General features: G+C 41.5%; 1 protein-coding gene across 1 annotated transcript in view; it reads left to right on the top strand.

The window, feature by feature from the left end:
* The window catches only part of col12a1b (collagen, type XII, alpha 1b), a 64276-nt gene that overhangs the window by 21619 nt on the left and 14909 nt on the right, over positions 1-27748 (top strand). Inside the window, 46 exon segments of the mRNA XM_035524284.1 lie at positions 165-284; positions 402-566; positions 923-1069; positions 1600-1742; positions 2781-2910; positions 4616-4761; positions 5279-5408; positions 5619-5755; positions 6222-6351; positions 6780-6919; positions 7021-7153; positions 7458-7478; positions 7978-8117; positions 10918-11047; positions 11224-11363; positions 11471-11600; positions 11874-11899; positions 11901-11960; positions 11962-12015; positions 13373-13502; positions 13638-13777; positions 14302-14434; positions 14675-14814; positions 15038-15167; positions 15253-15333; positions 15336-15391; positions 15724-15868; positions 15947-16086; positions 16368-16497; positions 16631-16770; positions 16999-17128; positions 18071-18213; positions 19673-19802; positions 19972-20114; positions 20726-20855; positions 21637-21756; positions 21842-21988; positions 22279-22395; positions 23110-23262; positions 23354-23428; positions 24870-25009; positions 25530-25653; positions 25833-25976; positions 26938-27102; positions 27195-27233; positions 27326-27464. Of these exon segments, the coding sequence (XP_035380177.1) occupies positions 165-284; positions 402-566; positions 923-1069; positions 1600-1742; positions 2781-2910; positions 4616-4761; positions 5279-5408; positions 5619-5755; positions 6222-6351; positions 6780-6919; positions 7021-7153; positions 7458-7478; positions 7978-8117; positions 10918-11047; positions 11224-11363; positions 11471-11600; positions 11874-11899; positions 11901-11960; positions 11962-12015; positions 13373-13502; positions 13638-13777; positions 14302-14434; positions 14675-14814; positions 15038-15167; positions 15253-15333; positions 15336-15391; positions 15724-15868; positions 15947-16086; positions 16368-16497; positions 16631-16770; positions 16999-17128; positions 18071-18213; positions 19673-19802; positions 19972-20114; positions 20726-20855; positions 21637-21756; positions 21842-21988; positions 22279-22395; positions 23110-23262; positions 23354-23428; positions 24870-25009; positions 25530-25653; positions 25833-25976; positions 26938-27102; positions 27195-27233; positions 27326-27464 (5626 nt within the window).

The raw sequence follows: 27748 nt of genomic DNA, 5'->3' as shown, positions 1-27748 counted from the left end.
TGAGCTTTTTTAGAGATGGTAAAACTGTAGATTTATGGAAAACACATAACACGTTTGGTATCCAGATGTGAGCCCAATTCAGGGCCCCATATTGAGTTATTAGCTGGAATTTGCAGTATAGTTTCACATAAATGTGTGAAGCAATGAAATCTGATTTTTCTCAGGTCTTGCTCAGTACAGTGGAGACCCCAAGACTGAGTGGCATCTTAATGCCCACAGAACCCGCAAATCTCTCTTAAATGCCATAGCCAACCTGCCATACAAAGGCGGAAACACCATGACAGGTATCACAGTTTGCTTTATAACCATTGGTTATTGATGTGTGAAGCACACACTCCCTCCTCTATGGACACAAATTTAGATTGTTGAAGTGCTTTTCTTCTCATCTTGTTACTTGATAGGTCTGGCTTTGAAGTACATCCTGCAGAACAACTTCAAACCAAATGTGGGCCTCAGGCCTGACTCCCGTAAAATCGGCGTCCTCATTACTGATGGCAAGTCACAGGATGAGATTATCATCAGCTCTCAGAACCTGCGTGATGAGGGCATCGAGCTCTATGCCATTGGTGGGTGACTATTTAAGCAGTTTCATGCATACCGCTTGCTGGTAGAAATGTAAAGTAATACTACCAGTCATTTCACCTTGCTTGCTACTGATGAGAATTTTGGTTCCTGATTTCTTAAGGGAACATACTTAAAAATAGCAGCATTAGAAAATAAGTGATAAAATGTTTACATGCATTGGCAGTAGTAAAATGATTGTGGATTGCTGTATGCTTTTCCAGGTGGGATGCATTGCGTCCATTTGCAGCCAGTCCCACTAGGATCCTCTAATTTGGCAGTCTGGCTTGCATGTTTTTAGCAGAGTGAATGTGAGGTTTGGAATTACCCAGTAGACACTCTGCCTTGGTTTCATGCCTAGGTGTGAAGAATGCTGATGAGAATGAGTTGCGGTCTATTGCCTCTGACCCAGATGAGATCCACATGTACAATGTTAATGACTTTTCCTTCCTACTGGACATCGTGGATGACCTCTCGGACAATCTTTGTAACAGCGTCAAAGGACTGGGTAACCCCTTTGTTCATGCAGAAACAAACAAAACAAAAACAAAAAACAAACTAATGCAAACACCACTGTAAACATGCTTTGAGGCTGAGCTGTTTTCTGAATGCCAGAGCCTATTAATACTGATATTGTGAGACTGTTTTGGAATGACAAACAATGACTGAATTATAATACTTGAAGCTGGGAATGATCTTTTACTGCAGAATTATGGAACATAAGTCTAGAAGAGGAGGCCTCGATTATTAATCAGAGCAACATGGTTTGGCTGAACTGAACTTCTCAACCGCTTGCCAACCATTGTGGATGTTAACCCTCGAGCCTCTTTGCCAATTTGTTTTTGAAATAGCTTTCGCTCAAAGCATAGCAATGTCATAACTCTATGTTGGAGACCATTGGTTGAGCGCAGATAGTGGTTTACCTAACTGTTTTGAAACCGGCTTATAGGGTGAATTTGCAGCTCACTTGTGTCCTGGTTTGAAGGCTATTTGACACCTCATAAATATATAAATTTTTAACATTGCTCACGGAACCAGGAGGAGGCCCAGGCACTCCGACTGACCTGGAGACGTCAGAGGTCACTCACCACTCCTTCCAGGTCACATGGATGCCTCCTGATGAGCCTGTTGAGAAGTTCCGCCTAGAATACGTCCCAGTTGCTGGAGAGGAAACAAAAGTGGTGAGAGAACCCAGCTAGCATTGGAATTACACACCAGTTCACTTCACAGTGTAGACATACTTCACACTTATTAATAAGTGAATTCATTTTTTAAAATTGGATGTAAAACAACTAATACCAAAGGTATGTAGATAAACAGACAAATTAGTGTTAATAGTGTCTGTATTCTTGACTACATTTATTTGTTAGTATTGCTTTTATTTCTCCATCTATAGCACTTTTCCTCCATTACAGACATTATAAAGTAATGTTTCTAGGCTTGGTAAAAATTATTGTCACGGCCCGAGTGCCGCAGGACGTTGAGCATGACTCTAAGACTCCCTTGACAAAATTAAACATTTAATGACAGAAAACATAAAGGACACTCATGGCACTCACACATAACACTAATAGACAGGAACACACAAACAATATAAACAGTGACAACATAAAATGATACAAACATGGGGCTATAGTAACAGTGGCTATACACTCCTTGACAGTAACATCACACTAACACGAACAATGACCAACAATGAGGCTCAGACTGACAGGGGTTTAAATAAACAGACATACAATCAACGTTAACCCCGTGCAGGTGCATGCCATCATGGAGGGCATGGCAACAAACGTAAAGTCCCCTGCATGCTGCAGGCCATACCATGTGACTCGGCAGGGGAGCATTCCGTGACAATTATATATTGCATCTCTACCCTTACATAACAGGATATACCAGTTTTACATTTTAGTGGAAACAAATGTTATTATAAAAAACATATAAATCCATACAGCATATAAACTTAGCAATGGGAGCTCGAACCATTCAGTGTATCAAATATCAAATAGTCTTCCCAGACTTGATCTAAATGAAGCATTAATCATTACCATAATCAAAACTATCACAGGGATTCCACAATTCTTCCAGGGCAATTTCCTGAACAGCCTTATCCAACAAGGCTGTTTTTTGGATCATTTCAGTGTTATCTCCCTGCTTTCTCCACATTTTCATTGCCTAAATGGACCTACAGATTCACAGGTTTGCTATGCGTTTTTGCACAGGTGTATGTGGATGGTGAGGTGAACACCATTGTTCTGGAGAACCTGAGCCCCCGCACCGAGTATATGGTGAATGTCTTCTCCGAGATCGGGGAGGAGAGCAGTGAGCCCCTCAAAGGCACAGAAACAACCTGTAAGCTCTGCAAATGTTTACCACTCCTACCCCTTCCTGCTGTTTGCCTAACACATCCTCCAGATTTCCCCAACAAAACCCCCTCAGGGTTACACAAACTAAACTCTGAGGTCACTTCCTTTGCTCCGGAGTAGATTCTGACTGGCAGCTGTTGCTTTGGAAGGCGACGGAGGCAGTGAGGGTGGTCGTTTACTGACCAGATGCTTGTAGAACTCACTTTTCTGAATAATGTGGGAGAACTTACTTGAATTAAGTGCTTAATAAATAAATAAACTGAGATCCTGATGTGGTTAGTTCTTCCTCCTTGTTTGGTTGCTATCTCTTTGGATAAATACTAGAATTGTTGAGGTATCCATCATTTCACTCACCTGGACTTTTTTTTTTTACAAGAAGCCTTTAGCTAATCTTAAAGTGACAGATATGTAGATGTACTCTTGATTCCACACATTGTAATTTTAATTCCATTGCTATAATTCACAAATGCAGCATCTGGAAAATCAGTGAGTGACAAAAAACACTTCTCTTTATCTAGGCATTCAGCTCAGCATTGTAACTTCAGTCTTATTATGAGCTGATAAAGCAAACTTGGCTAAGTCATCATATAAATCACATGAAACATTTTATTGTTCACTCCCACTTTTTGGTGCAAGTCTTTTCTGAATGTCCTAGTAGTAATGTTTACGTCGAACATCACAATAGCCTTCTCTGTGCCATAAAAAAATTCACCTTTGTCTCAGCCATTTAGATGGTTTAGATTGCTGTGGCTTTCTATGTCGTCACGTTAAGCTCACGCCCTGGCTTGGCTCCCCGTTCTCCTACGTGGGTGCTGCTGTTTATAAATGGCTGGGTTCCCTCTCCACTGGGCTGAAAGCTGTGAAATCATGTGATGTGGCCTGCAGGGCCACTAATTTTAAAGTCCACATCAAATTTCAAAGTCAGATTTATTTTTATAGCGCTTTTTAAAAACATTGCCGTCACAAAGCAGCTTTACAAATGTCCAAGCCCCCAGTGAGCAAGCCAAGGGCGACAGTGGCAAGCGAAAAGTCCCTAGAGCATGAGGAAGAAACCTTGAGAGGAACCAAGACTCCAGCCTCCTCTGGCTGACAACGTTAAGTCACACAAACTCTGTTAGAATACAGATTAGGTCTTTTGGACTAAAATACGTATTGAAGAAATCAGTCAGCTGCTGGAGAAGCTTGTCTGTGACAGATTTATCAAAAGCCTAACCTTGGGATTTCACTTATCTCTCTTCCAATCCATTTAGGAACATTGTCTTTCCACCAACTGTGAATCACTGATTAATGGCCATGGTAGTGTGAGGTTACGCCACCCTCATTCATACTCCACTTGTTGCTATGAATGTATCTAAAGTATGTAAGCACTATAAAAAAGAAATGTTAGCTAATTTTATTGTGTTAAATTTACAACTTTTACATGACCTGAATAGAGATAAATCACTTTGAGTAAAGATGAATCAGATTTTTTTTTAAGTTGAAAAATCTCAGTCATTTAGGTTTCAAATATGATAAATACAGATGGTCCTGACTACTACACTATGTAATCAGATCAGTGAAAATCCGAGTTGTATTTCAAATTCTACCTTTGTGTTTGTGTCTGGTTGGTATAACTGCCAAGACGAGTTTGTAGTCTGCTGAGGCCATTGCCACACCAGTTGCTAACCAACCTCTGGATTTTCTCCTTGCAGTGCCCCTGCCTGGTGTTCAGACCATGGTGGTCTATGATGAGGCTTTGACCAGCATGTATGTGAGGTGGGACTTGGTGCGTGGCGCAACCGGCTACATGCTACTGTACAGTGCCATCAATGCAACTGTGCCCACCATGGAAAAAGAGGTGAGCCCACTCCCTCAGGATCCTAGTGCTCAACCTTTCCATATCTGCTTTACAAGGCCCTGAGAGAGTGTAGACCAGGCCTCTGCAAGCAGACCCTCACTCCTTCCATATGCCAAACAATGCAGCGATCATAGGGAAGCAGGAAGCTAGTGCTTTTACAGTGGTGTTCAGGCAAGGTCTACAAAAAGCAGACTTTCTGGACATGAGAACGTAATGGCAAGGATTAGGTCATGTTGGCAGTGTGAGGCCTATTTCCCCCCTGAAGTCATTGCAATGATATGAACCAAATAGAATTTGAACAGATGCTTCATGTTTTTTTTTTCTCTCTCTCGTCTTCTGTGGGCTTTGTTAGTACTGCCACTAAAGTGAAGTCAGTCACTGCAGAGAGCACATACCTTAGGAAACAACCGGTTGTGTGGGTTTACACTTTGGACCTGGTGCTCCAAAAACGTCTGCCTGATGAGTGCTGATTGGTTGTGTTACTTTCCCACTAACATCCAGCCTTCCTCCTCTGCAGATGCGTCTTACAGCATCTGTGAATCGTGTCCTGCTGCCGCAGCTGGTCCCCAACACAGCCTACACAATCTCACTGTTTGCCCTACATGGAGAGGGAATCAGTGAACCCTTCATGGACCAGGGAGTCACCCGTACGTCAGCCTCCACTTCCTTCACACAGAGTTCAAAATTTCCACTGGCACCTTCATGAGCAGTCCAAGTGTGTCCTGCAGTTGCTGGATATCCCTCACTCATCTTTTTAACCATATTCCCTCTGCCCTCCTCCCAACATCTCTCCCTCTGTCTTTGTTTCTCTCTCCTTCTTCCCTTTATCTCTGTTTTTGTCTCTCTTATGGCCCAAGTGCCCCTGCCTCCTGCTGGGAAGTTAAAGATCTCCGACGCGACCCACAGCTCTATGCGTCTGAAATGGGACGCAGCTCCAGGAAAAGTGCGGAAGTACAGCATCACCTACAAACCCGAAGATGGAGAGGTGAAAGAGGTATTCAGTACAAGGCCTTGTTTTTCATCTATTCTCAAAGCCTCCAGGAAAACATTTATATATTTATGTATTCATAGTTATATAACCAGGAACAGGTGTTAGCTCACACACCACAACTCTCCCTTTGCATAATTTGCGAGCTCTGTTGCTTACTGCTTGAAAAGCACTGCAAGTGTCTTATCGGGACTGCCAGCACTCATAAATATTCTCACAGTTGGAAAAAGGCTGTTTCCCTCCAGCCAAGCTAAGTGAAGACTGTGAAGATATGGTCTGTATGTTGAGGAGAGGAGGGATTACAATGTGGCATTAGGGGACAAAGGAACTGGCGCTACGTCTGACATAAACCCATTTGTCACGGGCCAACACAGCACAAAGCCGCAATTCTAAAATGTGTTTGTGTGCAATTGGCAGAAGCAGTTTCTTGGTCCACGCTTGTTTTTGACATGTGTTGGTGTTTAATTGCTAGGTCTATGTGGAAGGTGATGTCACGACCCTGGTTCTCACCAATCTCCGATCTCAAACTGAATATAACATTACTGTCAGACCTGTGTATGACGAAGGTCCAGGAAACAGTATGACTGGTAGTGAGATTACAGGTGAGCTTATACTTTTTTTTTACTGTGTCCACTTGGGTGTTCAGCTAATTCATGGTTCGCTTATCATCAAAAAATATCACAGATCATTGCCATAGGTTGCTGTAGTATTGCCGAAATGACAACAGCAGATCTGTCATTCCTGCCATCAGAAAGTTTCCCACATTTCACCAATGCATCTCCAGAGAGTATGTGTGCATATATTCCTTTCATAATTCTTTGTGTGGGAAGCAGCTTTTGACTGACTGGCAAATGATATTTTCTACTTGTCACACAACCCACCTCGTTTTACACACAAACTGACTAGCTCACACAAACACAGCGCGTCGGGACGGCATTGGCAAATGCAGGCAGCGGTTTTCTGATGACCTGGGTCACGACCACATGCTTATCACCACGTTTGTCACCATGTCCTCTGTCTATACATGCAGATGTTGTTCCAGCTCCAAAGAACCTGAAGTTCTCTGAGGTGACTCAGACCTCCTTTAGGGCTACATGGGAACACGGCGCCCCTGACGTTGCCCTCTACCGCATTGGGTGGATGAAAAAAGGGGATACTGACTACCAATATGTAAGTTTAACTGAGTTTCTAGTAATTTGGTGCTATATATTACAGTTATTATTGTTGAACATGTTCCTAAATGTAAGTGGAATTCTGTGCACTTTTCCAAGGCTATTTTGACCAGTGAGGAAACATCTCATGTTCTGACGCAACTGGACCCAGACTCTCTGTATGATGTCACAGTCACAGCCATCTACCCTGACGAGTCTGAGAGCGAAGATCTGATGGGCAGCCAGCGTACATGTGAGACATACCTCTCTCTATCTCTCTCTCTCTCTCTCACACACACACACACACAAATACAAATAAACAGACAAATACAAATACGCACAGTACAATCACGGCAGAAAGCTTGGAAATAAAACTTTGGGAAACAAAAAATGAAGTATATAAAATACCTTTTGCTGTCATAGTTTTATTAATATACTGCTTCTAGTGAATGCAAGTTATTAATAATAAAGTGCAATAAACCGTGTAGCACACTTTCAAAATATCTATTCATAAATCAAACTGAATAACATATTGTTCTCTTAACATCTTTTTCTAGCGTCAAAGATCATTACACCTGGTATGTTTTTCAAACAAGTAGAAATTGCCATTATAATACCTCTAATGGTAAAGCTAATAATGGGTATGAAAGTGTGGATAAAAACACACTTTCAAAGGAAGAAACTGCATGTGCATTTCTGAAGCCAGTGCTGCAAATGCAGATGAAATGTGACCATGGAACTGCAGCAGTATCCCTCCAGAACCATTCTCCATCCATCATTTATGTAATTTGTCATGAAAGTCATTCTGTCACTTGTCATCTCTGACCGATCATTTGTCACCAGTGTCTTTCCATGCCAGTGTCATTAGCCCTTGTTGTCCTTACATTTGCATGTGCATACATAACCTTCTCAGCTGTGCCATGTTTCATATTTGACATCTGTCTTCATCACAAACCACCCTTGTGCTTTCCATTCATCTTCAAGGGTTGATTAATAATGCCTGCTCCTAGCAATCAACCCAAGTAGTCAATGTTTCATTGCGATGTGATGCTAATTTGAGCTTGTGTCTGCTACCAGCTCCCACTGGACCCCCTCAGAACTTGCAGGTGTTCAATGCTACCACCACCACCCTGACTGTCAAATGGGATCATGCCCCAGGGCCAGTTCAGAACTACAAGATCAACTTTCAGCCAGTGGCTGGTGGAAAAACTCTGTCTGTAAGTCTGATTGCACCCCATCACCTTCTCTGTGTTGCACAGACCTTTACAACTAGGAGGTAATAGGCCCATTTAACTGGCCTGACTCTGCCCACTAGAACTTTCCACATTAGTTAAAAAATGTTTTAGAGAACATCTTGAGCCTTATGTTATTAATTACCATAGGAAAGGTACTGGAAAGCTGGAAGACAGACAGGAACAGCTAATCTTTATGCAGTGACTCATCACACCCATAAGGTGTTTTCTATACCCCTCAACAACCTCTGCAACCCCCCCCCCCCCGCCAGCCACACACACACACAAACTTTCTGTTAAACATTTTTGAATGAGCAATTTGTGTTGAAGAGCATAGTCAGTATCATAAGACCAATTGTCTTAAGAATCATAAAGTCTTATCCATGATGACTTTGGCACTTATTTTTGTTTACAATGCAATTTAAAATGTCCAAGTAACTGGACTATGGTTACATCAGAAACCAAAATGGGCATGGCTTAAACTAGCCCTTTTAGTGCAACTTTTATATGTACCTTTTAGTAAAGTAGTATTGTACTGTAAAATAGTAAGCAGTAGTCTGTCATTCAGAATAGCAGAATTCATCCTTTCTGCATCTGCATACAAGTTTCTAGATTTCCTCCACCTTTCCTCTGACCTAGCAGGCAGATATGTAGTGGTGAAGACTTTCGAGCAGAGATTTACAACAATGCCCTTAGGACTCCTCAGCAGTTCCACATTTTGAGCACCCAGTTCTAGCCCCCATCCATCTGAGCCTGGTGCCCAGATCACCACAGCTCCTAACTCCTACAGCTGGAGGAACATGCTACTGACACATTTCTGAATAAATGGCAATGATCTTTACTTTTCTGTGAAAAGGAAAATTGGTGTACAATTTCACGTTTTCACAATTTCAGTCACGTTATTATTTTGGTAATTAAAATGTGGCATTCTACACAAATTTCAAGTTTGTTAAATCAGCATATGCGTCCTGCCTTGGAATGTCCAACGCACATCAGAGGATGTGTATGTTCTTAGATAAAATATGGATATCACAAATAATTTTTTTTCTGAGATGATACAGTTTTGCCAAGATTTTTTTCAGGCTAATATTTTTCATTCTGTTTGTGAAAGGTTTTGACAGAATGCAGTTTATTAACATCCTAAACTTTTCTCAGTTTCTCAATCTGGGTCTAGAAACAGTGGCTAATTTTCTAAAATACTTATCTACAGCACAGTAAGTAACCACTATAGTGTCCACCAAAACTACACTAATGATAAGAATTAAACAGCAAAACCATTACTGTCTTCATCTATACTTAAAAAAAAGACAGTGAACTCTTTTCTATACTGAAAAGAAAAAAAGTTTTTCAAATTTGTTTCCTGTCAGATGAATGTTTAACCTCCCTACCAATTTGCAAAAGGTCTGTAAAAAATTGTATATAGTAAAATATATTAATCTGACTTTATGTGTTAATATGCAACAATCGAGGCTCCTGAAATGCAGAGCGAATGCATATGCTGAGAAGAGCACCATTATTGAGGACAAATACAGATTTATTGAGGGCAAGTCCAGAATAACAAGGACGGGGGATTCAGAAAATGAAACAAAACTGGAATACAATATGAACTCAGGAAACAAAATAGAAAAAACTAAACACAGTGAAACCAAACTAAACTAACAGGAAAACAGGCAACAAGGCAATACACTGAACACAGAAATGTAACTTTAAGGCAAGGAACGTAGACATAGGCTTAGTGCAATGAATGAACACAGGGAATATATAGATAATCAGAGAAATGAGAAACAGGTGAAAAATCAAGGTTGGGGAGAAGCGAAAGAATGGGGCGGAAGAAAAATTATGGGTTTTTAAGTTAACCATGAACACACGTCTGTTAAGTTCAGTCTACTCAGAATTGACCGAGTTCCATCGTTGACACTCTAATCGGCTGTTCAGGAACCGATAACTCTGGGTATGTTGGGTTGAGTTAGGGTCAAGTTAACTCAGAGTTATGTTTAAAGTTTGTTAAGCCAACTTTCTGAAATACCCCCAGGAGTCAGGTAAATACTAAGTTGTACATATCATAGATGTTTTCATCTTGCATTTATTTGAACACAAATTTCCAAATGAATTGCCAAATGACATATGACCAGAAATATAAGGGAGATAATGCATAGTCTGTATTTTAGTTTTAATTCAAACTGTGAGGGTACACTCTCACGCCCCTTTTATACATAATTGATCGATCAATCAATAATTTTCATACACGAAGAAATATTTTACTGTCTCAGTGAAATTAAATATGAATAAAATTAAAAAAGGACTTCTAAAACTAGTTTCTTTTCTGGTCTTAAAGCACAATGACATGAAGTATGCATTTTCATTGCCTTTGAAGTATTTCAAAGAACTATTTACTTGGAAAATGCAGAGGATGATGCATTGACCCTTGGGGAACCCTTCTTCCATTATCTTTATGACTCAGGAGACAACTGTAATGGTACAATTACAAGTTTAATAGAATTCCACAGCTCTTCAGCTGAGATGTGCTTTATATACACTGTGTTAATAAAAGTCAGAACTCATAAAAGATCGAAGATATTGCACTGGGCATGTTTGGCTAACACTGTGAGGATGAGGTTGATGTCTTGGATTCAGTCCAGAGGCACAGCTAAAGGATTAGCAGTTGAAGTGATGTTACACATCAGCTAGTGGCTCAATTGAAGACCTTTATCACTGTTAAACTTTGAGAGACTTGTTTGTTTAAAACAAACAAAAGTGCCTGACTGCTGACATCTTTTGCAAACAGACCCAGGTTGGGGGAAAGAAGAACAGTGTTATCCTTCAGAAGCTAACTCCTGACACTCCCTATTCTATCACCGTAGCTGCTATCTACCGCAGTGGAGAAAGCAGAGATATTTCTGGCCAAGGAAAGACAAGTAAGTGGCTTCAAAAGAAACCTCCCAAGCTGTAAGCTTGACTTAAAGACGCTTTCCTCTTAAATATCAGCCCCTTGGCTATCCTTTGAGTCCAAATGATGTCAGAGATAGGATGTAATTTCAGGTGCTAAACAATGAACGACATTGTCTAAGTACTAGTGATTGTGTCCTCACAGAACCTCTGGGTGGAGTGCGAAACCTCCAGGTGTTGAATCCAACTATGACTACTCTGAATGTGCGCTGGGAGCCAGCTGAAGGAAAAGTGAAGGAATACAAAGTTGTATACATCCCTGCGGCCGGCGGGCCTGAAAGCATGGTAGGATCGGTAGGATTATGGGATGGTTGATGCTTCTAAAAGAGTTTACTAACGTCTTATGACTGAGATTAAGTCTGACTGACATTAGTTGCACACTGGCTTAACAGGAGCAGGTGTCAGGAACAACCACCACCACGGTTCTGAGAGGACTACAGCCCGACACCCTCTACGCTGTTACAGTGTACCCTGTGTATGCTGAGGGTGATGGCAAGAGGATGACAGAAAATGGAAAGACAAGTGAGTTTTCCTTTTTTTTGTTCAAAGGCGGCTGACCAATGTAATTTTGCGTTGATTTGGACTTATTTTCATATTGACATGGAAAATACAGAGGATTTAAAAAGCAGATTGCTTTAATCAGACTGAGAATGATCTGCATTGTGGTCCTCATGGTGTATAACAGTTGTGTGCTGTAAATGTAAGAAGATATGTTTGTCAGAAGTAAGAACTGAGCCTTCTATTACCATTGCAATGGCAAAAACAGTAAAATAAAACTCTGGTTGTGTGCTGCAGGGGCCCTGGGTGGCGTAAAGAACCTGGAGGGTCACCAACCCCACAATGACCTCTCTTGTCACAACATGGGACCCTGCTGATGGGGCCGGTGCGCCAGTATAAGGTCTTCTTCATCCCCACGGCTGGAGGCACTGAGGACATGGTAGCAGTCTGCTATTGTTTATATTTGCTTGTTTTAAATATTTTAGCCTTTAACGGTTCCTCTTGGGGCCATATATGAAAAACAATATGAATACATACCAGGTGTTGACCTAGGCAACCAAACAGTACTACCCCATTCCATGTATTGTTTGGTTTTATAACTTGGCTTGACATAACCAATATTGAAATTATCAGTTTAATATGGTCAATTTCAATTTTATTTGTTTACTTATTTCTTTTTTGAGAGTATTGTCTTTTCTAAATCCCCAATCAGCTAGTTTTAAAGTGAAACATTCCAATAGAAAATAAAGATGAAGACTTCAGAGTTAGTTGAAGAGAATAGTTTGTGCCATCCTTTATTGCAAGTTGTTGTTAACAAGCATTATCGAGGCACCCTCCAGGGAATGTCTAACAATCACACAAAGAACTCACATTTATATACATTTGTAGAAGTGATTATTATTCACCTCACCTTCTTTTACATATTTCTGTTTGCTCTCTCCACCTTTATATCCAAACCATACATTAGTCAATATATGCAAACTGATATTCAACACCCACACTAGCTGGAACCCATTACTACTACATTCCATGAGAACACTCTTGATCTTATCCTAAAGAAGATTGTTTTTCTATACTATCCTGAGCCTGGTGGAGAGACAATATATCTTACACTGAGGTCTGCTGAAAGCCTACCCAGGATCCTTTGCAGAAGCCTGCAGAGTCCTCTACAGAGGCCCTCCGCCTGTACACAAATCATTTTGAAAGGATACAGGATCTTTATTCTCCCTTATGTTTTATGTTATTAATATGTCTACTTCATTGTTAAACCTCTTTTCCCTGTAATTATTCTTTTTATTTTCTCAGTATACTGTGAGGCATTGAGGGTAATTAGCAGAGCAGGAGATTACCATTCCATTATCATACCTTCAAAGCTGAAGTGCCTTCAGATAAAAACGCCATGTTCTGGAAATCGAGCATTGGTTTTGTCATTGTTGCTATGCGATATACCCCTCGGTCATCAATGCACGTCAGTGATGTCTTGTTCAGCAGACTTCAGAAGTCTTAGTAAAAATGTTCTCCCAACATAACCATTTCTTTCATGAAATATACTGAAAAAGGGAATAAGGAACTACACTAGGTCAGATCACATGGGTTTAATTTAATAAATGAATGTTTGAATGTAGAGTTGTTGAAGCAAATGTATGGGCACTGTTGAAGCAAATACCTCATGTGGAACCAATATCTTCAGTTCAAGTCAGTAAATCTGATGGATTTTTTATTCGTCGAAGAGACTTGGAGGGAAAGGGGAAAAAGGAAAAACTAAACAATAAACATTTGTCTCATGTTTCAAACAGGTAGCAGTCCCTAGTAATACAAATACTATTGTACTGAGGAACCTACAGCCAGACACTCTTTACACTGTGTCAGTGGTGCCCGTCTACCCAGCAACTGAAGGTCGACGCCAGTCTGAGAATGGAAAGACCTGTGAGTTCCACTTTCACCTTCAGCTATCGTCCCCTCAGAGTGAATTTTCTTGCGATTCAAGCCCAGGTTTATGATAGTTGGGCCTTTGAAAGTGTATTATTTTGCTCATAGCCATTGTTTTTGTTTTCATCCCAGTGCCTCTTGGTGGCGTGAGGAACCTCCATATCACTGATGCCACCTTCACTACACTCACGGCATCATGGGACGCTGCCGGCGGGAATGTGCAGGGCTACAAAGTTATCTACGTTCCCACTGATGGAGGCACTGAGCTCACGGTACCAACTTTGAACCATTCTCTCCATCACAACCTCCATGTCTCTATAATGTTGACAGCATGTGTTGACAGTCAGAGGTTCTATTGAGGTGTGTAATGCAAGTGCTTGGCATAGGCTCTGATGAATGACAAGCTTATTGGAACTGTCTATGTTGTATTTAGTTCAATTTCAAGGTGAAAGTTGAGCAGCATTGTTCTGACTTGCCAATGTTCAGGAGCAAGTTGAGTGTTGGTAGTTTGGTTGAATAATAAATAATAAAGTAATAAATAATACATAATACAGTTTGTTTCAGTAATAAATCATTTTTGCTTGGCACTTGGAAAAAAGGTCCTCAAGGCATTTTTCTTTTACATATCTAGAATTAGCAGGCACAAACAATAAGATCTGATTAGGTTTTTCTAGAAACAATCATGAATTGAGCTAACGTTTAATTATCTTTGTGGATGAATGGTTTTCCATTCCCTTAAACAATTCACTGCAACAGGTGTTATATGCTGTTTTTGTTCTCCCATTATTCCTTACAGGAACAAGTATCTGAGAGTACCACCACGTTGGTTATGAAGAACTTGCAGCCCAACACACTCTACACTGTACAAGTGGTGCCAGTGTATGCTGAGGGGGATGGACCAAGCCTCTCTGAGAAGGGAAGACAAGTAAGTAATTATGATAGCAACCCCAATTGTGGTTAGTCAGCAACCCCTCAGATGTATTTGATCTCAATCCTACAGCTGCTGCATTATAAAAAAAAAAGTAAAAAAAAAAAAAAAAAAAAAAATATATATATATATATATATATATATATATATATATATATAAACAATGAGATTGATGTACAAAGAAATAACTGTGAGATTAAGGCGACTTTGTCAAACATTGACTCAAATGTTTGATTCTCAGAGCCTCTGGGTAGCGTGAGGAACCTGCAGGTTACAGATCCAAGCATAAGCACTCTGAACGTTCGCTGGGAGCCAGCTGAAGGCAGCGTGAGAGAGTATATCGTCATCTATGTCCCAGCGGCTGGCGGAGAGCAAGATGTGGTGAGAAAGCCAAAGGGTACTGGTTTCACATTCCTGTAAGATGGAGAGTAAGGACAAAATCATGTTCTTTCTCCCTTTGGCCCTCAAAAGAAAGCCTGAAACATCTCTTCTTAAATGCCACTTCTTAAAAAAACAACAAACAAAAAAAAACATTACATTTTTGGGGTTTTTTTGCCCTCTTTTTTTTCTCATTATTTGCTATACTTACACTGTGTGTGAGCAGGAGCAGGTCTCAGGCAGCACCACTCAGATGGTTCTGAGGAATCTGGAGCCTGACACAGAATATACCGTCACTGTGGTGCCTGTCTACCATGAGATGGAGGGCAAGTCTCTGTCAGAGAATGGAAAGACAAGTAAGCCTTGTTCAGAATGGCTTTTGTCCACAAGCTATGAAGATACAGATCAGGAGCAAAATTAATGATGAATTTCATTCACCAGAGCCATTGGGTGGAGTTCGGAATCTGAAGGTAACTGACCCAACTAGTAACACACTGACTGTTGTCTGGGAGCATGCTGATGGAAACCTCGCCATTACAAGGTCGTCTACATACCACAGCCAGGAACGGAGGAGAAAATGGTAGGATTTAGATTATGAGCTCTTGCTCTTAATGGATAATTTTTTTTTTTTTTAACAATGCTAAGCTGTTCATGCTGGACTGAAGTGGCAATTTTTAAATATTGTACTTTAAAAAAAATAATAACATGAAAGGAAAATATACTGTAACTATTCTTAAAGTATACCAATGGCAATAGCATATAATCTATAGTAATTAATATGCAATAGTAATAATATGTTCCAGTTTGAGGTTTCTAACATAACAATTTCATTCACATATTAGATTTTTTTAAAAGTTTTCTTTTTCTTTTTTCTTTTTTCACTTTTTTCTCCCACTTTTTCTTTGCAACCAGGAACAAGTTTCTGGCAGCACCACTACCACCATCTTGCGTAATCTAGATCCCAATACAGACTACAAGGTCACACTCTTGCCCATATATGATAAAGACGTGGAGGGCAAACGGAGGTCAGATACTGGAAAAACCACGTAAGTGCCCAGTTGATGTCACTGAGATTTATACGGATGGTCCCCCAGTTCATACTATGTTGGCTCACGGCACCCTGAATTTTGTTCAGGGCCCCTGGGTGCAGTGAAGAACCTTCAGGTGACAGATCCAACCATTAGCTCTCTGAGGGTCCGTTGGGATCCAGCCGATGGAGACGTGCGCCAGTACAATGTGATCTACGTTCCTGCTGCCGGGGGCATTGAGAGCATGGTATGGTAATAGGCACTGCATGCCTCCAGCCCCCAGTTCAAGCCAGCCCTGGAGACCCAGGCACTAGGATATCCCTTCTCTAATTAAAGTAGACCCACTGAAAGTTTCATCAAGGGCTTGATCATTTGGATCTTTAGCTGAACCAGGTCTGTTAGATTAAGGTAAATACAAAAATGTGCTTGAGCATCTGAGACTCTCCAGGAGTGGGAAATGGGAACCACTGTTGTAGCTGGATAACCAAGAAGTAGTTAATAGATGGTGCCATATGACCTTTCCTATAGGATCAAGTGTCTGGAATGTCGACCAACACAATTCTGAGGAACCTGAAGCCAGACACTCAGTACAAAGTCAACGTGGTGCCAGTATATGCAGATATGGAGGGAAAAAGACAAACAGAGAATGGAAAGACTTGTGCGTACCAATCCAGAATATACTGACAATGCATTTGATTTTACAGATTTTTCAAATCTTATAAATAAGTGATAAGTCTTGTTCTTGACTTTGAACCGATGGTTTTAACGTTCTGCTGCCTTGTGGTTTGCAGTGCCTTTGGGTGGAGTGAAGAACCTTCAGGTGACCGACCCCACAACCAGCTCCCTCCGAATCCGCTGGGAACCCGCTGAAGGAAACGTCCGTCAGTACAGGCTCTTCTATGTGCCTGCTTCTGGAGGGGCCGAAGATATGGTAAAATACCAGAACATCTCTCAGCCATATTCCTTATGAGTGTGGATATAGTTACTTTGGCCCAAACATCTTAGCATGATTGCCATGCAAAAAACCTATAATAATAATAATAATAATATTATTATTATTATTAATATATCAATATTGTTATTATTTTTATTCTCAACTGAGAAACCCCACTATCATGAACAAGAGCTCTTCTTCACGCCCTCACTAATGTGTCCACAGGAGCAAGTGTCTGGAGGCACCACCAACACCATTTTGAGGAACCTGCTGTCAGACACAGTCTATACCGTAACTGTGGCTCCTGTGTATCCTGAGGGGGAAGGCCTTCGCCAGTCGGAAAAGGGCAAGACACGTGAGTGTGCCGGAAGAAGCTGAAGTACCTCGCTACCACTGGCATGCAGTCTTATATAATGACAAGGAAACAGAATTAGTGAGGCTCCATATGTACTAGTCAAGTCTTTTTTTAGAAGAAAATATTTTTAAGACTGATGGCTTATCTATATGCTGTTCACTGAGTGGCATAACATTTTGTTCATGCCTTCATGTTTCATGCCGTGCTTACTTAGCAGATCCTCAGGGAAATCAAAACAGAGTGCTAACACTACAGCGCATATGGTGCAGACTGGCTTCTGAGTCCTCTCCACTGCCCTGCTGAGGCTTTACTAAACCCAGCAGAGATCTGTGTATTCATGCATGCAAACCGATGATTAGGTAAAACCTGATGATTTACTGCACATTATATCCTAATGTATGGGACACCATGCTAAATTTTTCCGATGCTGAGCAGTTTGCAGTCTGAGTAGATTGCACATTATGCACAATTGAAATGAACTGGCACTGTGCTTAAGTTCTTCTCAATGCCCTAATGCACAAAGTCTTTCCTTTGCACTCATGCATTTCATGGACATAACATCACTCCAGAGATGATACAGGGACAATTATTCTAGCAAATAGGCTTTTGAGGTTTTTGCAGTTTTGTGCAGAGCTATTAAAGGCTACATCTGCTTCCGCTTTGAGGGTACATTTAGTTTCAGCGTGGTGCCTGAATCGACCCTAACCTCTGCGGGTTTCCAGTGGGTGTGTCTTTTAAAAAACTCATGCTGCGCTTCTGTCTTAGCTCAGCATTTTCTCCCCAGCTCTACAGAGCTGCCTCCTGTGTGAAGCGAGCAAACCCTGCATCCCGGGCCAAAATGTTTCCTACATGTCTAGCTTGGAGTGAGTGATGTTTGTGGGTTTTTTTTGTGAAAGGCTAGCTGCTCAGCACGCCCTCTCCATCGTATACCTCCTCCTGCAGTCCCGCGTATCCCGCCAAGGAACATCCATGTCTACAATCCCACCCCCAACAGCCTGAACGTGCGGTGGGAGCCTGCCTCGGGCCAGGTGCAGCAGTACCGTGTCGTCTACGCGCCTCTCAGTGGAGTCCGGCCTTCAGAGTTTGTGAGTCACTTCATTCATGGTTTGTCAGCCCACAAACACAAGCATGCAGATGCTCTGAATTTCTGACACCTTCTGAGGATGAGGGAACATATAGCTATTATATATGGATTAAAATATGTAATAGCTTTATATAATAAGAATTTTGTAAGCCTAACCAATAACCAATAACCGTTTTAAAGGTTTTGGCAAGGTAGACTATGCCTGTTTTTTCTCTAGTTTTCCTTCAGAATCAAGCCATAATTGGGCTAAAAAAAATTATCCCCCCCCCCCCCCCCACACACACATGCACACACACACTTTTCATCTGCGGTATGAGGAGGACGGAGGTCTAAGCAATCTCTCACATCCCTTGGCTGTGCCTCTCTCCCACCCATCTTGGACAGTGTCCAGGCTGGACTCAGCTATGCTCTCTGGGTCATGGCAACATACATGCTCTTAGGCCAGTGTCTTATTAATCTCATAGATGCGCGGTAATTGCACAGATGTTTGGTAATTGCAATGATGATTTTTAATAATCCGGAAATCCTGCACTTCAGGTTTTAACATTTTGTCAATCTGTGGACAAATGTTGGATTAGCAAATTAGCAAGAGGGCTAATTTTCCATAAAAGCATTGTAGAATACATCACAAAACATGTACTATGCACATCTCTAAAATACATTAATGAACTTTGTACATTTCACCAAGACTCCGACCGAGGCTGGATTTATGACTGACGTGGTTTGATGGATTTCTGAGCTTTTTTGAAACTTCTGAGGTTTTGTGCTAAATTGGCTTTAGGTAAAATCCTAGTAGAGTAACCTTGTTTCTTCCACCATTCTCTCGTGTGGTTCTTCATGTCCAAAGTGTCAGTACTGTAGTGTCAGTACGTTTGAGTACTGCACCTGTGAACGCACACCTAGTTAATTTCCACCTATATGAGTGATCACTGCACCTCCATGCCTCATGCACTCTCTGCCATGTGTGCATGTTACAGAGGTGAATTTATGTGCATTTGCTGGTCTCGCACACACCTGCAGTCCCTATGATTTAATGACCTAAAAGGCACAAGGATAGCTGTCGGACTTCGCAATAATCCTCCTGTGTGCAGAAAGGTTGAGGACAGGATCCCCCCAGGCCATTCAATGCTAGCAGCAGACAAGTATAGACGTGCACAAGTAGCTAAAGCCTCTGTCCTCTCACTCACAAATGGCAGCTGTCCTCACTGCGGCATGCTAGAGGCAGCTGCGCAAAGGACAAAGTATTTATTTAGCATTTAACCCCTAAGCTTTTGTTTGGATTACACATCTATTCGGCTATGTTATCATGCTACGCTAATCTAAACAGGGGATTAACAGTGAGGTCATTATGTATATTTGTGTTGCCAGATTAGTGAAGGCTGAAGAACTGATTTTTTTATGCTAAGGCACACTTAAATGTGCTCATCTCTGTGTTATCTGGATTGTGGTTCTATACTCAGGTTTTGGTACCAGGCAACACTAACAATGCATTCTTGGATCAACTCATCCCTGACACGCCATACTCTGTGAATGTCTTGGCATTGTATGCTGATGGAGATGGTCCACCTGTCAAAGGAAATGGGAAAACATGTGAGCAAAATCTTTACTGTTGCACTTCTAATATACAAACGTGAACGCCTGCACTCAAGCAGTAATGCACAGTGGAGTCAGTGTTTTTATCATGTCTGTGGTGACATATGTGTGTCTGAGATGACATGCATGGCGCTCTAATGGGGGGTGGTGATGATGGTTGTTTCAGTGCCAAGAGCTGGACCCAGGAACCTACGTGTGTTTGATGCCACAACAAGCACTCTCAGCATCGGCTGGGACCACGCAGAAGGCCCTGTGCAGCAGTACAAGATTGCATATGCCCCCACTACCGGGGACCCCATCACTGAATTTGTGAGTATTTACATACAATATATATCCAGGCATCGCATCACTAGTATGTGACTGGTTACGTTTTATACAACACCTCAGTGGAGTCCCTACCACTGAGTTTATTTTGACATTTCATATTCCAGTTTTTTTACTGACATTAACAGACACTAGTAATGTTTATTTATTCAGATTTTGCCTTTAGTGGATTTTTATATTAACATGCCTAATACATTAATTATCTGTATAACTGTCAGAATTATTACAAGGAACTGCAGTGAGTGGGTGAGAAAAATCATTTACTGGGTGATTTGACCAGCTGTTGTTATGTCAAGTATGTTCTGCCAGCACCTGTTAGAAGCTTTGGTAAAAGAGGGGAAATGAACTGATTCCTTTGCCGTGACTGTTGAGGGAAATCTTTACTGAGGTTAAAGTGCCAGAGCTCTGGGGATCGGCATCACTCTCTAATAGTTTCTTCCTTTCCTTCCCTCAAAAATGCCTCCAGCTTTGAGTAGGCTTATGTAGGAGGTCCCACACCACCAATATCTGCTCGAAGGAGTTGTTCTATCTTGTAATTCTAAAGTCGGTTGGCGAGCCAACTGAGATCCATATGTCTGTTGGTTTTTCATTCACAGACTGCCGTTCCTGGAAACAGAAACAATGCTATCCTCCAAAACCTTTTTCCTGACACTCCCTATAATATCACAGTGCAGGCCATCTATGCAGATGGAAACGGAGGTATTCTGGTTGGAAACGGGAAAACACGTAAGTCATAGACATGCGCACATAGACCATTGTTTTAATGCTTTGGTTTGGATTTAGAAGTAATGATTTTGATACTTGTAGAAGGAGTTTACAGTGTGTCACAAACAAGACAAGCCTATAATGTGGTATACACATGATATAGAGGATTAGTGATGGACATTGACTCCCAACCAATAAGTAGATCTGTCATCTTGCCACATTCAAGGATATAAAAAATTAAAGGATTCAAGGATATAAAAAATACCACACAAAGACTTTTTTTTTTTTCCACACAAAGACATTATTCTAAGTAGGTATTCTGGCCAACTTGAATGAAATGTGTGTTTTTTAATTGGAATCTATGTATGTAAGCATGGATAGTTTACAGTTTACACATTCTTACAGGGATTTTGCAATTGACTTATTGAAGGGACACAGGCCACTCCTTGACAGTTACACATTATTCTAACTTAGTTTTCTCTCATATATATTTTGGCATGCAATAACAGTGCACCTGGCAGTTAGCATGGGCTAGCCTCCAGAAGACCTGTCTCTACAGCTACCCACTAACACAGGAAAAATAAACCCAATGTAAACATGCATATTTCTCAGAATGACAGCATAAACTTGGGACAGGAAAACCATGGAAGCCAATCAGTAGCAGCCCAGGCTGTACCATGCCATTAAAGGCTTGCTTTATTCCTTGGAAATGTTCTCGTGCATTAGCATGCTCTTTCTGGGTGGGACTGACAGTGTGGATTAGATGCTGATGTGTTGTCCCTTGTCTGATTGGGCAAAACAGTTGGACTGCTGGAGCCCCAGAACCTGCGTGTGTCTGATGAGTGGTACACCCGTTTCCGTGTCTCCTGGGACCCTGCCCCAGCTCCGGTGCTGGGCTACAAACTGGTATACCAGCCCACAGGTACATACGGCTACCTACAAAATTCAACCTGGTTCTGTGCTTATCGAAGACCATGACTAAAGTTTTGTTGATGTTCTCTACTTAGACACGGATGAGTCCTTGGAGGTGTTTGTCGGTGACGTCACCTCATACAGTCTTCACAACCTCCTCCCTGGCACCACTTACGATGTGAAAGTGGTTGCGCAGTATGATGCTGGAGTGAGTGGTGCGCTCATGGGGCAAGGAACAACACGTATGTGGTTCTTCCTTATGTGTCAAACTATGTAATGTAAAAGCCCAATTGAGGACCTAATGTAGGTTGTAGTTATCTCATCAAACAATAATACAAAATTTCCAAAATGATGCAGTATAAACCATAGAATTTGCTTGTGCTGTAATACTGATTCTGTAGTAGATTCTGAGGTAGCGGTGGCATCTGTTACAGTAGTTTTTTAAGCCTTTAAATGACCACCAGACTATCCTCTTCTTCTCTGATTGAGTGACATCACTGATCATTTCTTGTGCTGCCGCCCTGATGTGCAGTGTACCTCAATGTTACCAGCCTGGAAACATACAACATTGATTATGACAAGTTCTGTATTAAGTGGGCTCCGCATCGAGCAGCAACCTCCTACAGGATCAAGCTCAAGCCTCTTGACCGTGAGTCATGCAGCATCCACTTACACAAATTCCAATCACTTTCAGATCGTTTAATTTACCTCTCCTCCACTCCTGTTTGTATAAATACAGTTGTTTTTGTTTATGTTGCCTTAGAAACCCAAGCAGTGACCATAGCCTTGTGTTCAGTCATCTGTCTTCTGGAATTAGAGCTCATCAGTGGCTCTGACCATGTCTAGACTGCCTGTTTATCCTTAGTTTATCCTAAGCAGGACGTATAACATGCAGTATGCACGCGACCAACTTTTTCACCGATTCAGCCAAAACCTTTTCACCACTCCTTTTTTAAAATCCATCTGGCTCATATTCACACATAAAGATGGCTGTAAAAACAGGATGTTGGAGTATCTATAAGTGCTCATGGTAGTTATTAGCCTGACAGCCAGTGTGTCTTCGCCAAGTTCCCGAGAAGTAAACAATGTGCTAGGAATTCCACTGAGACATTACAAAATATGCCAAAATGGCTGCAAGAAAGAGGAAATCAATTCACCACCAAGTCCTTGACTTAATAAAGAATGGATAGTTTGGTATCATATGGTGTTTCCCTAAATAAATTATGAGATATTTAGCCTGCCTAAGAGTTCAAAGTCAGGGTTAGCATTATGCTGGATAAATCCACAATATAGTAAAAAGAGCACCCATCTAGACTGTGGTTTGATCCAGCTGGTATTAACACTGTCTGTTCCATCATTGCAGCGGGGGCCAGAGGACAGCATGAGATCACCATCACGGCGGGGCAAAGTCAGTACTGCTTTGATGGCTTGAGTCCTGACACACTGTACAATGCCACTGTGTTTGTCCAGACACCCAACCTGGAGGGACCTGGAGTCAGCGTCAGGGAGCACACGTGTATGTCTTACCACTATTCTATGCCAGCATCTGGCAGCCGTGGGTTTTGGTGCCCTGAGGATGCTTATTTTTGGGGTTGTGTCTCTTACAGTGGTCAAGCCAACTCCAGTGCCAACATTGCCCCCAACTCCACCTCCTCCACCTACCATTCCTGCAGGATGGGCAGGTAAGTGTTCTTCCAATAAAAATCTATTAATAATAAATGCATATAGATTTAAATTATGGAATATATGGGAATATATGAATGTCACATTGAAATGCATTGTGTATTGGCTCATGTCCATTATATGCTAGCCTATGCATCTTTCACTGTCTTAAGAACTAAGGCAACAGACAAGCATATCATACAACACATGGCTATGGGAATTGAAAAAGTGCCAACAAAATGGAAAAGTGATACTTATATTACATAGGTATATATGCATGGGCCTGATTTGCCTGTCACTCCGTTGCTGTTTTCACCTGTCATTAACTTGTATCCTATCTCTGGATGTTGCCTGCTATCCATTGAGGTCACATTTAACAGACGTATGGATTTGCTGAATACTGATTTGAGCACAGTCAGATCGGTCTGTCTTGTGGCCAAGGTAGATGGGACAGTGTTGGATATCCCTGTAGCGTGCATGCAATCTTTGTACAGACATGCGCACGATCTGGTGGAAATAGAAATATTCCATGGGAGAAATGACATCTGAACACATGACCAGATGTACTGGCAATATTCATATGGAGTGCATTGTGCTCAGCCAGTGAATCAATCACTGTGATTGGGTAACAATGCTCAGGCCATAAGGAACAGATAAGACTGGCCTTAGGAAGCAGTTAGACACTGAGATGTGTGGCTGCTACTTCTGCAGTTGCTGATGATGAATAGATTACAGTAAATGAACTGAAATGTTTAAAGTGTTTACAGAGAGCATTTGGCTACAGATGTGCAAATATACTTTTGAAAGCTGCTGGATACTGAAAATCAGTATCAAATTAATAAATTGGCCAGTAGCCCCAATGTGATAAAAGTGGAATTTCATTTTTCTTCACTGAGACTGGACAAACCCCAGCTCATATGATGACCCAAATCCATTATCTTCAGCGAATCAAAACCATGCCAGACATTGGCCATGCTGGCCACCCGCTGGAGGCCATTGCTCTTTCCACTTCACACACATTTATTCAAGTTCTCCAGTTGTGCGAGACCAGCGAGGCTTGTCACTTAGGAGGACACGAGCCGAGAATGTGCCGTGCAGAGAGTATGATGGGGACGCCGTGTCTCCTGAGTTGGGTCCAAATGCAGCAGGCAAACAGAAAGCTTTGCCAGCTCCCCTTTGAAAAGATAAGCCTTTAAATTCAGCTCATTCTCAGCCCTTCTGCTCACCAAATGTTCCCCTATGTTTGTTTATTTTCAGTGAAAAGTGTGATCAATTAAAGCAGGAACTGCAACGTATAGGTTCATTATGTCAATGTGTTTCTTTGTGTAATTTTAAAAGTCATTTTCCTTACTTTGTTGACTGGCTAATTATAAGGCCTGGCATTGTGCTGGTCTTCGTGTGGAATCCTGCAGGAGCGTCACTAAATCTGCTTTTCTTCCCTACGTTGTTTTTCTGCTTCAGTCTGCAAAGGTGCCAAGGCAGATGTGGTGTTCCTCATCGATGGCTCCTGGAGCATTGGTGAAGAGAGCTTCCACAAAGTGTTGCAGTTCGTCTTTAGTATCATGGGAGCCTTTGATGTCATTGGCCCATCAGGAATGCAGGTATGCAGGTATTCACTGTATCCCAATGAACTCTTATGTGCCCTAAAATAACAATAGCAACCGAGAGCAACCGAGAGCTTCCTTATCCTGACACGAGAATACTTTATATCAATAACATCTATGGCTGAAAGACTGGGGGGTGGGGGTGTCAAATTATGATTTTATGTTGTCTTTTAAGTTAGAGTGCAGGTGTGTATTCATGTTTCAGTATCAAACATCCTCGAAGCATAATTGCATAATTACATAGATACTGGTATTTTTAAGTGCTATTAATTATGATCATCATAAGAAGACAATAAAAAATGTTTTGAGTCTGGTAAAGGATCTTAGGCATCATTACAATATTGTTAGTAATGTTTATTCAAACTGCATCTCAATTTGAAAATTGCATTCTTTCTAAATTGCAATTTCCATACAACATTGATGAATCATTCCACCCTAATCACATTCCATCTTTGTTTGAACACATTTGCATCCAGCATGTCCCACCCTGATCCTTTCCCCATGCTTGTGGAATCAGGTGTCCTTTGTGCAGTACAGCGATGATGCCCAGACAGAATTCAAGATGAATACTTACAATGACAAGGGCCCTGCCCTGGCGGCACTCCAGCTGATCCACTACAAGGGAGGAAACACGAAGACAGGTGTAGCACCTTCCAACACACCTGTTCCCACCTTTCCTGCCTACTCTCCTATTTTACCAATCAAAACAACTCACATTCGTCCTAGACTAACCATAGTACTTAAATATCAACACTTTGTTTACTCAGTAAGGACTATGTTTACTAGGTAAGAACTGTTTTGTTATGTGTTTGGGCCCCAGGCATTGCTCTGAAGTATGTATACGAAAAGGTGTTTGCTTCTGAGAATGGAATGAGGAGGAACGTTCCAAAGGTAGTTGTGGCAGTTACTGATGGACGCTCTCAGGATGAAGTGAAGAAAAATGCGGCCAAGTTGCAGCATGCTGGTAAGATGCTCATGTTTAGCACACAAGGCTGACATAATGAGGCTGTGTTTGACATCTTCCCACTATTAGGGAAATAGTGCACTATATAAAATGCTAGCCATTCTGGTATAGTGGTATTTAAAACACAACTGTAAATTTGGCTCTGTATATAGTTCAAACTATCAAAGACTCACATTGCACACAAAAAAGTGATGAGAAAAATGACTAGAACTAGTGGGTGGGAATACACAGAACTGTGCTATGTAGGATGACCAACAAAAACACAAGTAGAACTAAAAAGGATAACCAGACAAAACTTGCGTACATGAACAGGGGAAGAGAAACCTAAACTAAGGGAAGAGACGAGAGAAAACCGAACGGGAAAAGAGAGCAGAATAAGTTCGACAAATACTTATTGGAAAAACAACATAGACAAAACAGAGAAAGTATTACAGATGAGGGAACAACAGAGAACTGGTGAACATGAATAAGGAAAGTAACAGAGTGGGTAACTAAACATGGAGCAAGGGAAGCGAGTACATAAGAACGAGAAGTGAGATCAAACGGGAGATTACTAAACAATGACCGACAACCAGAAGCACAAGAGGCAGGGTGTAAGTAGACACACTAATGAAGGTGAAACAAGGATCAGCTGGAACGAAAGGGGAGGAGACAGGGAATCATGGAAACATACGAGTGGGAAAACAAGGAAGAACTGAGGTTGCCAGGGAAACGGGGAATGCTCTGGTCTGCGTGCGTGATAGTGTGATGTAAATGTGTCTTTGTTTAAGAGTACAAAAATTGCCAAAGTCAGCATTTTTATTGAAATGAAAAAAGCAATTAACTTAAACTGATTTTTCAACTGTTCAGGACATAAAAGGCTCCAATAATCTCATAGGTTTATGCATGACAACCCTCTAGCTATCTAGTGAATGTATTTATCGTGCTAACCCTTAGGATTTGATCTGCTGCCCCATTTCAGGTTACAGTGTGTTCGTGGTGGGTGTGGCTGATGTGGACTACGCTGAGCTCCAGAACATCGGAAGCAAGCCCAGTGAACGTCACATCTTCGTCGTGGATGACTTCGATGCCTTTGCCACAATACAAGAAAACTTGGTCACCTTTATCTGTGAGACTGCTTCCTCCTGTAAGTGCAGGTCCCACCACAGGTAATGCGTGCTTTTACAGCTCATGAGCTCAGGGTTGTACATCTGTGTGTGAACATCTGTCTTTTCACAGCTTGTCCTCTAATCTACGTGAACAGCTTCACATCACCCGGTAGGCACATTTAAAGATCTATGTAACTCAATCTTTATCTGTGCAGCTTTTTTGTACATATCACTCTCTTATAACATGCTTTTTCAACTCAGGTTTCAGAATGCTTGAGGCCTTTAATCTGACAGAGAAGATGTATGGTGCTACGAAAGGGGTCTCCATGGAGCCAGGCTCTTTCAACAGCTACACAGCATACAGGCTCCACAAGGACGCATTCATCAGTCAGCCCTCAGTGTGAGTGTGCTAAACCAGCTTTACCTTATGATTGACTGACTGGGTCTTTACCTGCCTATGCTTTTAGCTGAAGTTGGATGCTGTATTTTTAGTCAAGCATTTTTGCCAAGGTGTTTTGTGTCCTGAATGAACTGTGCAGTTATATTAATTGGCATATAATATTTATTTTTGGGTGAAGGAAAATTCTTGATGGAATTGTACCTAGACTGAGGCAATTTTAGAAGGATAAAAATTGGGCTTCGAGATTATGCACTGGATGCTTTATACTACTTAAAATAGACACA

This window comes from Electrophorus electricus, chromosome 3, assembly GCF_013358815.1.
Source record: "Electrophorus electricus isolate fEleEle1 chromosome 3, fEleEle1.pri, whole genome shotgun sequence".
In the NCBI taxonomy this organism is placed as follows: domain Eukaryota; kingdom Metazoa; phylum Chordata; class Actinopteri; order Gymnotiformes; family Gymnotidae; genus Electrophorus; species Electrophorus electricus.
This window is presented reverse-complemented; position numbering and strand designations above follow the sequence as displayed.